The sequence below is a fragment of the Medicago sativa genome, chromosome 5 (genome assembly GCF_051527215.1).
Source record: "Medicago sativa cultivar Bolivia chromosome 5, Bolivia_mono, whole genome shotgun sequence".
In the NCBI taxonomy this organism is placed as follows: domain Eukaryota; kingdom Viridiplantae; phylum Streptophyta; class Magnoliopsida; order Fabales; family Fabaceae; genus Medicago; species Medicago sativa.
This window is the reverse complement of record NC_140753.1, coordinates 17,185,562-17,199,492: the sequence shown is the minus strand read 5'-3', so window position 1 is coordinate 17,199,492 and position 13,931 is coordinate 17,185,562. Positions and strand designations below refer to the sequence as shown.

The 13,931-nt window shown below is 29.3% G+C and overlaps 1 protein-coding gene across 1 annotated transcript; it reads right to left on the bottom strand.

The window, feature by feature from the left end:
• Positions 1 to 7,374: 7,374 nt before the first annotated feature.
• On the bottom strand, positions 7,375 to 11,014 carry LOC146920619 (disease resistance protein RPM1-like). The gene is made up of 2 exons (XM_085714037.1): positions 10,464 to 11,014; positions 7,375 to 9,940 (listed from the first exon to the last, which is right to left on the bottom strand). The coding sequence occupies exons 1-2, from the start codon at positions 10,903 to 10,905 to the stop codon at positions 7,560 to 7,562; spliced, it is 2,823 nt and encodes a 940-aa protein (XP_085570163.1). The 5' UTR covers positions 10,906 to 11,014; the 3' UTR covers positions 7,375 to 7,559.
• Positions 11,015 to 13,931: the final 2,917 nt, after the last annotated feature.

Sequence of the window (13,931 nt, the reverse complement as noted above, 5' to 3'; positions counted from 1 at the left end):
ACTTATTAGCTATATCAAGTGCTTTGCTTTATAGTTTTTCATAGCCTTAAAATAAAGGATATAATTAGTATATTCTATAAGTGTAAAGTTATTTTAGGCATGCTTCTAATAACATGTTGCCACAACATTTAATGTGGTTAAAAACACACGAGTTATCATATTCATAAATTGACATGTTGTATGCATGTATAAAACAACTTTACACTAGACCAAAAAAAAAAATACAAATTTACACTATTGGTGTATCAAAATTAAACGCTAAATATAACACTCTTTGGTGCTTATTTTTGTAAAAAAAAAAAACACTCTTTGGTGCTTATATAATAATAACTAATATTCACCCCATTTTACAAGTAAAGGCAGGAGATAGAGATGAACGACTTTCCTCATCACCAAAAATTGAAACAGGTCAGCATCACAAGTAGTAGATAACTACTCCCTCCGTCTCTATAGGTAAACGCCCTTTTATTAGAGGGATATGGTGGTTACATATATGGACGGAGGGAGTAATTATCTATTAGGAAACAAAATATTATGTTCAATTTTTTTATTTTAAAGAAATATTACGTTCAATTAAAAGCTATGAAGCACCAATACCGACATGCAAACACATAGATATCAATATAAATTTGAGAAAATAAAAGTGATTGAATGTAACTACACGTAAGGCAGAGCTAGAAGTTGATTTAGTGGTGTCAAAAATAGAATGGATATATTTAAAATTGTATTTATATGAGATAAGACTTAAATATTAATATATTACTCAATAAATATATAATTGTTTGAAAAAACCAAATATGAAAGTGGGGCATTTTTTCTATAAAAAGATGGTGTATATTATTATATAGGCTTAAATATGGTATTGGTCCCTACAAAATAGGCTAGTTTTGGTTTTAGTCCCTGAAATTTTTTTTTTATAGTTTTTGGTCCCTGCAAAAATAGGTCAGTTTTGGTTTTAGTCCCTGCAAAATTTTTGTTTTTGGAAATAGTCCCTAACCCCAGTTATGTAATAAAAAAATATTAAAAAATTCTGGAAAAATGAAAAATTAATAAAAAATTATGGAAAAATGAAAAATTAATAAAAAAATTAAAAAATTCTGGAAAAATGAAAAATTAATAAAAAAATTGAAAAAAATATTAAAAAATTCTGGAAAATTGAAAAATTAATAAAAAATTTAAAAAATTCTGGAAAAATGAAAAATTAATAAAAAATTGAAAAAATTCTGGAAAATTGAAAAATTAATAAAAATGAAAAAAAATAAGAAAAAATTTAAAAATTCTGGAAAAATTAATAAAAATAAAAAATGATTAAAAAAATAAAATAATCTAATAAAATGAAAAATAATGATAAATTCTGAAAAAAATAAAAAAGATTATAAAATTCTGAAAAAAAAAATTCGAAATTTTTTGGAAAAAATTAAAATTAAAAATTCTGGAAAAATGAAATTTCGAAATTTTAATAAAAATTTTGGAAAATTTAATTAGTATATATGTCGAGCTTAAGTTTTTTCAGTGTATTTATTTCCAAAAAAATTTCCGGGAATTTTGTGTATTTATAAACCGAGAATAAGGGAAAAAATATGTGTATTTATAAACCGAGCTTCGGTTTTTTGTGTATTTTTCGAAATTTCGAAATTTTCATTAGTATTTTTTTCCAGGAATTTTTGTGTATTTATAAACCGGGAACTTTTGTGTATTTATAAATCGAGAATAAGGGAAACTTCGAATATATACTAATCAAAATTTCGAAAAATACTAATGAAAATTTCAAAAATTCCATTTTTTTTAAAAATGATTAATCTTTTTAATTTTTTTCGAAAATTTCGAAATTTTTTAGATATTTTCCAGAATTTTTATTTTTCATTAAAATTTTATTTAGAATTTTTCCAGAATTTTTATTAAAATTTCGAAAATTTAATTTTTCCAGAATTTTAATTTTTTTTAGAAAATTTCAAAATTTTATTTTTTCAGAATTTTTTAATCTTTTTATTTTTTCAGAATTTAGCATTATTTTTCATTTTATTAGATTATTTTATTTTTTTAATCGTTTTTTATTTTATTAATTTTTCCAGAATTTTTAATTTTTTTCCGTATTTTTTAAATTTTTTTCCATTTTTATTAATTTTTCAATTTTCCAGAATTTTTTATCATTTTTTTCAATTTTTTTATTAATTTTTTATTTTTCCAGAATTTTTTAATTTTTTATTAATTTTTCAATTTTCCAGAATTTTTTAATATTTTTTTCAATTTTTTTATTAATTTTTCATTTTTCCAGAATTTTTTAATTTTTTTATTAATTTTTCAATTTTCCAGAATTTTTTAATATTTTTTTCAATTTTTTATTAATTTTTCATTTTTCCAGAATTTTTTAAAATTTTTTTAGTTTTTTTATTAATTTTTCATTTTTCCAGAATTTTTGCAGGGACCAAAAACTATAAAAAAAAAATTTGCAGGGACTAAAACCAAAACTGACCTATTTTTGCAGGGATCAAAAACTATAAAAAAAATTTGCAGGGACTAAAACCAAAACTGACCTATTTTTGCAGGGACCAAAAACTATAAAAAATTTTTGCAGGGACTAAAATCAAAACTGGCTTATTTTGCAGGGACCAATACCATATTTAAGCCTATTATATAATTTACACTTGTTTGACTAAATAAAATATGAAACTGAAGTATTTTCTAGGTAACATGAATAATGGGGCCACCATTTTTTTATTCTAGAAATTAATAATCCTAGTCATTCCAGACAAAGAGTGTTAGTTCAATTCTTTTTTTTTATTTTCTTTCTTCTTACATGACGAGATTCAAATTATGTGTTATTATTTCTCCCTAAAACAAATATCTCCAATAGCTAAAAAACAACAGACAAAAGTTTCCTTTTGAACAAGTTCACGCATACCACATGATATATTTCTAAGCATGTGGTTGGTTGTGTGGTGGAGAGAATTGATTTTCATAAGAAGTGATTTTGATTAAAAGTGAGTTGTGTTTAAATTTGAATGCATTAATGTGAAAGTGAGTTGAACTATACGTTTGTGTGTGAAAATCAATTCTACAATCAAATGTACAAATCTCAGCTTCAAGTAGAATCAACTTTAAATGCATAGTAAATTCTACTCGATAGCAATCAAACATGTCAAAATCAATTATACACCACCAAAATCAATTATGGTCTCTCTAGAAGTGAAGCCAAAATACAACTAATCTCAAACTATTTATGAAGCTAAAAACAATAATTGTTTATAAAATCAGAAAGAACGCGTGAAGTTGGTCAAATTTTAAGTTTCTTTGATTACTGCATTAAAAGAAATTTGCTAGATGGAGATATTGCGTCACGCTAATAGGTGCAACAAGTGCCTTTTAAAAAATAAAAAGAAAAAGGAATTTTTTTTTTTTTAGAAATATCATTTATAAGATTTAAAACATTGACTACACACATTTTAAGATATATTTAATATATATTTTTTATAGTATTTACCTTCGATTTTTAAAAGAAAGAAGTACTGTCGAAATATATATAAAGTCTGACAAAAAATTATGTTAACATTTTCCATGAATATTTTGGAGGGACCATTTATTTGTTTTTTTTACACCACTGAAAAAAGTATAGTAATATTAAAAAATAAAAAGGTATTTTGGGAAAGGAATCGAAACCGTTTGCTAGCGTATTCCAAAGAATATGCTGAATTGTAAAAGAAGCAAGAATCTTCGCAGACTTTTGGAAAAATTGGCTCACATCATGTTACATATTTAGAAATAGAAATATACATGTACGAGGAATATGTATGCATGGAATTCTTTGAAAAAATGTTCACATGGAATGACCCTTAAAATATTTATACATAGAACAATAAGAATGATATTAGTATAACTATTTTTAGGATAACTTTCGGAACAACCACTTTTTTTGTTTTTTAAGACAAAAATCATGGAGAGAGAGGGAGAGACAAAGTAAAAATAAAATATGAATATAATAAAAAGAGTTATCTTAAAAGTTAGCATAAAAGATCCCTCAAAAAAAAAAAAAAGTTAGCATAAGTTGCACAAATATAATTTCTAATGCATGTAAAAATGTAGTATTTTTAGACAATTTTTTTTGAAGAAAGTATTTTTAGACAATTAAACATAGATGCATTCTATAGTTGAATTCACATTATTCTTTGCTTTGAAATAGTGGGCTTTGACATGTTGACATGGTGAGGACATAATGAGCTATTTATTTGTTAATAAGGAAATTGTTCATCGATCACAAATATACCATGTTCATTTTATGGTCAATTCATTGAAGAAAGACAAAGTTAGAAGTAACCGTACTATATTGGTTGGTGTTCAAAATTAAATTCAAAGACAGTTAAGTCGCATATGATGTAAGAGAACTTATGTACTTACTTGTCCATGTAACTTACCAAGTAAATATGGTTATGCCTTGAGTAGGAAGAAATGGCCTCTATATTGTTATTTTCAAACATAATCCGTATTAAAAATGGGTGTGCTTAGTTCCAACGGTGGACATATCACATCATTGTTCTTAAAGATGCATGACTTTCATCATCACCAAAAATTGAAACAGGTAAGCATCACAAGTAGATAACTAGTTGTCTATTTGTAAACGAAACATTACGTGCAACTAAAAGCTAATACAGTCGCACCAACATATAGGATCCTAATATGAATTTGAGAAAATAAAAGTGATTGAATAGGCGAAGCTAGAAGTTGATTTAGAGGTCTAAAAATAGAATGGAAATATTTTTTTTTTTTGAGATGAGATTTAAATATTAATATATTATTCGATAACCAAGTAATTTGATTCAAAATGATTGATGGGAAAATTTATTTTATTTTTCGACCGAACTTCGAATTACCAAGGATCTTTTTTTTAGAACCGAAGGTTAACAACAAAATATATTTATTGCTAAAATTTATAATTTTTAGGAAAAAAAAATGAAAGTGGGGCGTTTTTTTCTATAAAAGATGGTGCTTAGTATATTATATATTACTTTGATATTTTTAAATAAATTTACACTTGTTGACTAAATAAAATATGACACTGAAGTCTTTTCTAGGTAACATGAATAATGGGGGCAACCATTTTTTTTTATTATAGAAATTAATCATCCTAGTCATTTTAGAAAAGGAGTGTTAGTTCAATTCTTTCTTTCTTTCTATTTACTTTCTTCTGGAATCACGAGATACAAATCATGCACGTTATCATTTCTCACTAAAGCAAATAAAACCACTAGCTAAAAAACGACAAGTTTCCTTTTAAACTTAGAAATCATAAAACAATGAATGAAATTGAAAATTTTGGGGGTGACCATGGCACTATTAGGCCACCCCGACGACACCTTTGACTACACGGACATTGATACATATTAGACGATAAACACCCATTCAATATGAATTGTCTATGTTAGATAGTAAAAGAAATCTCAAACCATCAATGTAGCTAAAAACAATATTATTTTTTTGGGTGTGACTAAAGATAAAAGAAATAGTTGTTTATTTATAAAATAGAAATAAGCGTGTGAAGTTGGTCAAAACTTACGTTTCATGATTAATGCATATAGAAAATTTGGTTGATGGAGATAAGATATAGTAGTAAGCATTTTGGACGGGACAATTTGTTTACGCTTTACATAATAAAAATCTGTTCTAGTGGTATTAAAAAAGGTTCTTGCTTGAGGTAATTGTAAAGGAACTAGAGAGAGAAATAAAAGCAAAGTTATGTATTGAAAAACTAAAAATAATTTTATAGTATTGACTACATTTTAAAAAAAGATATTTTTAAATTTGAAATCTGAACAAGTGTGTCTGAGATATTTGTTAGCTTAAAAAAAAAAGAGTTGTAAAAGGAGCAAGAATCTTTGCAGGCATTAGATTACACATTTATTTAGAAATAGAAAAACACATACATGTATGTATATAGACACATATATGCATGTACGTGTTGGACAAGCTAAACTACGTGCATATTATATACCTATACATCCATAGTAAGAAAAGGGTCATTTGTTTAATTTTAATGAAATGCTTTGTCACGAATATAAAAAACTAACAAAGCCAATTGAACAGTGAACAAGCTTTATACACGATCATATTAGACTATGTAAATTATAATTAGAATTAGTTTGTTTTTCTTTTAGGTTGTTTTTTTAAATATGAATCTCTAATTGGCCATTGACTTATTGAACAATATGAGTCATTTATTGAATTGAACCACATTTTTTTTAAAGTATCCATAACTTGGCTTGGTTATGTGCCTTGCATATCCAAACTAATAAGATAATTAATTGGAAAGACAATGGTACGGCAATTTCTAGATTGTTAAGCAAAACATATTTTTTTTTTTTTTTTTTGACAAGAAGAAAAACATATGTTGATTATGGGATTTGTGGTTCTCCTCATATTGAAATTCAATATTCAATGGAAGGGTTATTTGTTAAACAAGACACATATCTAGACTGGGTGCACCCATGACCCGCATGCACTCAGCTGGATTGGGACTAAGCGATCAAAATTTATATATTTAAAAAAAAGTTTTTATTAAAATCAGAGCCGTCTGATTTTGATCAGACAACTGTGAGCAGCTGAATACTCGACTGCACTTACATTCAATCCATTTCTGACACAACACATAAATTTGCTATGAAACCAAAGAGAGAGATAAAATCATGTGTTTTGCGTCAAGCGTTTGAGGTCTGAAATAACTAGAGCAGAGTTTAAAAACACGTTAAAAACACCCTCAACACCCTGAAACATTTCGGATATGATAATCTAAACCAGACGAAAAGGTTGTAAAAAGAAACTCTAAGAAAACGTACTATCCAAAAAGCTTGCAGAGTTCTAAATAAGAAAGATTGCAAGCCCATCATATGAAGCTAATATCAAGGGAACTACTGCCTCCCTAGGGTTTAAATAGCAGTCGTGTTAACACTTGCGGTCACATTGTGATCTTTCATATTGCAGAGAATGACAATCAAATATGGTCGATGCAGCCTAAATAACTGTTGCTTTGCAGCTTCAACAATATCAAAAACAATTATGTTGCAGTCTATATCGTAATCACAGACCTTTGCCTCATCTCATTCCCACCATCTCCATAAATCTCTCCTTCGCTCAAAAGTATTCTCACCTCCGATGCATATTTGTTCCTTTCAGCCCAAGATCACAGTATTTTATTTCTCTTGTAGTCTTGTTAAACTTTTCTTGTCAATGTGAATCTCATAACATAAGCTAGCAATTTTTGTTTCATTATTTGTGTTAATGATTTGTTGTACTATAAGACTATAATATTATATGATAAAACATAGCCACCACAAGCCAAATAATTGTGAAATACTAGCCATGGAAATTGACAGCTACAAAGAAACATAAATTGAACATACATTTTTATTCTGAAATCTCAGAGTTATGCTCCCTGATTTCTTTAGTTAAAACTTACATAAATTTGATGTCACTTATGCATACTACTTAATGGAAAACTAAAATATTTCCATATCTAAAGTATACAACATGACTGCAATATGTTAAAAGAATAAATAAATCAAACATCAAAGTTAAACCTTCCAAAGTGTAGGAAGCTCACGAGTCCTCTTTGCACTCTCTCTCTCCCCAAAAGTCTCTAATGAATAAACATCCCAACCACCATCCCTCCAGTAAGTAGAATAAACTGTGGGAACATTTTGTACTCTCCAATAATCTTTGCCTACATTTGGACGCAGAGTCTTAATCAACTCATCAGGCATATCAAAGAACTCAACTGTTTTTAGCTTAGTTAAGTGCTCAATGCCTAATGGTACATTCTTGAATGAACCACATCGTTGCATGACCAACTTCTTAAGACCTTTCATTGCTCCTTCTTCAATTATCATACATTTGAGTCCTGCTAAATCATCAAGGCCTAACACCTTTAGACTTGGAAACCCTTTTGCATTGAAATGCAACAATTCACCAACATATACTTGAAGAAATTCAAGATGTCGAAGATTTGGCAAACCTTGAAGATACACAAGAGGATCCTCCTCTAACGTGCTCCACTTTAAGAAAACTCTAACCAAGTTCTTGCAAGAATTTATCCATTGTGGAAACTTCTCTAAACGTCCGCTCAAATACAACTGCTGAAGATAGCGAGGAGGGTTGGAAATGTCATGAATATCGATTACCTCATCTTCTTCTATTGCAGTTATGGAAAGTGATCTAAGATTGATCATCTTCTCAATAGATGAACACAAAGCAGCACCATCTTCTTTCCTCATTTTTCTAATGCCTAGCTTTCTAAGTTGAGTGAGTCTTCCTAACTCTACCATCAATGCTCCACTTCCTTCATCTACATCCATGAAACAAAGCTTTTGCAAAGATTGCATGTTTCCTATAGGTGCAGCCACTTTGAAGCCATTCTTTGAATGGAAATGAGCATAGGACTCAATCTTGTAGCGATACACCAGGAGGTGGCGTAACCGTTTCAGCTCTGCAATTTCAAAAGGTAATTCCGAGACACAAGTATGTTTAAGATCCAATGTTTCCAAGTATTGGAGCTTCTTAATTGAACTTGGAATGTTTTTCACCTTTGTATTCTTCAAACTTAGATGCTTCAGAAGGTAAAGGTTGACAATTTCAACAGGAAATTCTTCCAAAGGTGCATCCTGCAAGTCTAGTACATTGAGCAACTTAACACCAGTGGAGGAGCATAATTCATGGATAGAAAAATGATTGACTGAATCTGATATTGCAAACATTAGCAGAGACCTAAGTTTGAATATGGTCTTGTTCTGTTTAAGTACATTATGTGATGAATTTATGACCGATAAACGACGAACTCGTTCCGGCCATACCATATCTTGTTCTTTGGCTACTGTTGCAAAGTTCTGATCCCTTGACTTGAAATTAACAATTTCTCTTAGAAGGTCATGCATTCGACAAGTCTTCATCCTTCCATCACTGGTTTTTTCTACCACTTGGAGCAAACTTCTGTTCAAAAGCTCCTTAAGGTAACGATCCGCAACTTCCTCTAGTGTCTTACCATCTTCACCATTTACAAATCCTTCAGCTATCCACAATCGAATCAATCTCATATGCTCGATAGCATGAAATTCTGGAAAGACGCTTAAATACAACAAGCATGATTTAAGATGGTAAGGTAACTCATTGAAACTTAAGGAAAGTACTTTCTTCATATCTTCCAATTTGTCATTGCCTTCAATCTCAGAACCAAAACTTTTGCAAACTATATGCCACTCTTCTATGTTTGATCTTCCTTTTGTAGCCAAAGCACCACTTATTGCCACAATTGCTAGTGGTAACCCTCCGCACAATTTCAAGATATTTCTACAAACTTCTTCAAGATGGGGAGGACACAAGTTATTATTACCTTGAAATGTCTTCCTACAAAAAAGAGACCAAGCTTCTTGCTCAGGTAAGAATTCAAGGTGAAAATCCTTACCTAATTCAGCACAAGCATACGAAGCTATATCTTTCTTGCGCGTCGTAAGCATCACTCTACTTCCGCGGTTGTTATTAGGCAAAGCAAGCTTCACAGCATCCCATACATTCACATGCCACACATCATCAAGCACGATTAGGTACCTGCTTCTCTGAAGCAAATCCTTAATCAACTCTTTCAGCTTGTCACTTTTCATCCTTTCAACTGCTTCTGGAACTGGTTTTCCAATGAGAATATGAATCTGTTCAACAAGGTCTTTTAGTAACTCTTCCATTTTGAAAGATTGAGAAAGATTAACCCAAGCATGAATCCTGAAACGCTTCTTGACTTTTGGATCATCATAGACTTGTTTAGCTATTGTAGTCTTCCCTAAACCTCCCATACCATAAATTGAAATTACTGCTCTATTTGATTCATCTTTGAAAAGCAAATCACACAGCTGCTTCTTTGGTTGATCAATTCCAACTAAATCAGCTTCCTCTAGCAAAAGGGCATCACCTGTTGGAATATATATTTAAATATATATTAGCTATTTATCAATTAGGAGCTTTAATTGATTAGTTATCAAGTTATGCAATAAAGGTAATTATATTTCTAATTTGATGATAAATTAAATAATTAATTTATATGGACTCAAATATGAGCGAATACGACTAATGTCATTTCTCAGAATAACAGAACTTCAATTGACCATCACTTTACATACAGGCTATGATATAATGCTCCTTGCCTCTTATCCCCATCTGAAGAACATCTAAGGCATAAGGAGTACCATTTGAGGGATAAACACAAATCAATAGGTACTCGGTACCAGCAACTCTTTGTATTTTAGGATTACTGCCAAGAGACTATTATCAATGAAATTAGTTATTCTTAATATCTTTGATAAATCAACATGATGTAGATCCTAAGGTTGTTCATATATTTATTTGACTTCTGTACTAGAGTATGATTATAGTTCTGATTTGAGCATGTCCTGTATGCAATTAATTATTATAATAAAAATTAATTCCAACATTACCTTGACTATCAAGCCTTGATGAAAGCCTTTGACTTGAGCTTGAAGGTATGATTGGACGCCTGTGCGAGATAACTTCAACTTTGGATTTGATTCTTTGTATATTTGAAGCTATTTTGTGTCTACCTTTCATGGTCTTAATGCCAAAAAGAATCTTGTGAAAAGTAGATCTGATTTTTCCTTGTTGATGATCGACAAGGTGAAGATAGTATTCATCTATAGCATCTTCCATGTCTTGAGCAATATCTCTTACCCTTTTAACCCATACTTTGAGTTCAGGGTCTTTGTCTTCCAATGAATCAGCTAACATCAAGATGGCCTTGTGGCGTTCGAGTTCGTTTTTGATGTATTGAACATCTTCACGGACCCCTCTTTGTAGATTTACTTCTTCTTGAAGTAACCATGTTAGCTTGTCCAGTAAAAATGATACTGAACTGTCTGCCATTTTTATTTTCTTCCACTTTTTAGGAAGTTTTTGCCTTTATTCTCAATCTTGTTTTTTTTGCTTTCGAAATGTTAAGAGTTGCAAACAGTTGATGATTTAATTTGTAGATTCCTTTTCTTGCTTTGCTGGTGTGTTTATATAAACTATTTGCATGCCTTTCGAGGAAATTGTCAACTACCATTATATTACCATAATATATACTTCAACAAATAAAAAACGATGACTTGCAAAAATATTTTTGGAATTAACTAGTCTTAATCATGATCAATGACATATTATATATATTCGTAAATAGGAATTCTCTTGAAGTAGTTTGCAAAGATTAAAACAAAACAATAAAGACTAAAAACAAAAAATGGTAAATTTCATATTTGTCTTCCAGTAACTAGTACACTGCTTTAGAGTTTTGGGTTTTGACCTTTACAGTATTTGATTTTCTTTTTATGAGGTAAATTGCATGTTGATCTTCGTGTGTCATATGCCATATTGCGTATCTCTCGTTTTCTTTCATTTTTCTAGACCTTTTTGCCTTTATTTTCAATATTGTTTTTTGGCTCTCTAGATGAGAAAGTTTCAAGAACTTGATGATGAGGATTCTGAGTATTTTTCTCTTTCTTTTTTCTCTATGACTTTTTTTTATAGCACTTATACTTGTGGTGAGTACAATATCGAAACTAAAGTTTTTGTATCTGATTAGGTAATGTCTTGGAATGATCCCAAATGTGTTATTTATAGCCATTTGGGCCTCCTTTCCCATGACTTAATCCATAAGTCACAGGTGATAAGGGAGAACGTGTATATTCTCCTGAATCTGGATATTGTAGCCGAATATTTATCTCCAAGACACGGGAATGACGGTTTTGGGATAAGGGACGTGCCCTTGTTAATTTATCAGGCGCCCTTGTACAGGGCCAGCGAGCCCTTGTATGAATATTGGCGGTCCACAATCCCAAACACGAGTCTTGAGACAAGGCGAAGTAGTTTAAGTTAAAGGTGGTGGTCCAAGACTAGTTGCAATTGCAAAGGAGTGATGAGATTTATGGATTCCTTTCCTTGCTTTGCTGGTGTGCATATGCATGCCTTTCAAGGAAATTGTCAACTACCATTATATAACCATATTTTCCCACGATGAAAAAGACGTCGTTGGACCAATTTAATAGCCGAATATTTGACTTTAACAAACAAAAAACGAAGACTATGGCAAGACCATTTATGAAATTAACTAGTCGAAATATTCATTTTTTTTTTTAAGGATAGTCGAAATATTCACGATGAATGACAAATTTAATTTATACGTCCGTCTCCATCGTGCTACATCATTTGTTTTATATAAATAAAATCTTGGGTTTAAATATTTTTCATTCCTACAAATATAATTTTTGTTTTTGTTTTAAGTCCCTCCAAATATAACACTTTTTTTTCCATGTTGTTTTATTTTAGGTACCTTTAATATATTAAATATTTGCTTTCTTTACTTGGGGGAGGACTAGCATATTCAAAACAAAATAATCTTGCATAGATATTATTTTCATTGGATTTACAAGATCGATTTGCTACGTACAGACTAAGGAGTGGAGTGTAAGCAATGATGTAAAGAAATTTGATTAATGATTAGTGAAGTCATTTGAATATAATACAGATAACAACCTAGAGAATAATTCAGGTAACAAATTGAGAAAGGTTGTTTTAGAGTTTTGGTGAAGAAGCAATCTACTAAAAAAAAAAGTTTTACTCAACAAAAGTGTTAGTCAAGAAGCATGTTTTGATTCGACGGCAATAGATATTTACTATCTCCATTTTAATTATATAAAAAACTATTGATGAAGATAAACTAATAATTTGTTTGGAAACATTCATGTAAAAGTGATTTAAAAAATTAATTCAACAATAAAAATTCTTTTATATAAGTCGAAAACTACAAATTCGAGTTAGAATCCATTCTTAAGACAAAGTCAAGATTCTTTAAACAAAGTCAAATAATATTATAAAACATCCAAACATATCAAAATCAATTTTACAACTTTAAAAACAATTTTGACTCATTCAAAAATGAACTAAAACATACTCCTCTAGTAACATGATCATCTTTAAAAAATGCTCCAACACAGTTTAATCTTCTTCACTCTCGTAGTCTTGTAAATCAATAGAACATTAGAACATCCTTTGAATTGACTGGTCAAGTTTACGGTATAGAAATCTGACTACCATTCTTTCTTTTTCTATGTATTTTCTAGGTAGTTACTTCGTAATTTCCTAATTATTCATCCCTAAGTATATGTATTTTCTAGGTAGTTACTTCCTCATTTCCTAATTAATTCATCCCTAAGTATAGTGCACTGTTGATATTATTATTATTATTATTATTATTATTATTATTATTATTATTATTATTATTATTATTATTATTATTATTATTATTATTATTATTATTATTATTATTATTATTATTATTTTGTTTTTACAAAATAAACTTCATTTCATTAAAATCAATTATTCAATACGAAGATGAACATGATGACGATAAAATAAAAAAAGGAACAAAACCTATACCCAAAATATTGAGTAAATAGGCAATTTCCCCCCCGAAATTGCAAGGTTTGTCAAATACCCCCCTGTAGTTAACGAAACATCAATTACCCCCCTGAAATTGCATAACGTTAATCAATTTACCCCCTCCGTCAATTTTTCTGTTAACTGTTTACGGTTATGATCAATTACCCCCCTGAAATTTTACACTTATGTGCAAAATGCCCCCTGAACTTGAAAAATTAAAAAAAATTCTGGAAAAATATTAAAAAAAAATTAAAAAATTCTGGAAAAATGAAAAATCAATAAAAAAAATTGAAAAAAATATTAAAAAATTCTGGAAAATTGAAAAATTAATAAAAATGAAAAAAAACGGAAAAAATTAAAAAAATCTGGAAAAATTAATAAAAATAAAAAAAATCTGAAAAAATTTAAAAATTCTGAAAAAATTAATAAAAATAAAAAATGATTAAAAAAATAAAATAATCTAATAAAATGAA

Excerpts from the sequence above, each read along its gene's own strand:
- LOC146920619 (XM_085714037.1), bottom strand. The coding sequence starts at position 10,905 with ATGGCAGACAGTTCAGTATCATTTTTACTGGACAAGCTAACATGGTTA. Across the intron at positions 9,941-10,463 it reads ATCAAGGCTTGATAGTCAAG|GTGATGCCCTTTTGCTAGAG; the intron begins GTAATGTTGGAA and ends ATATTCCAACAG.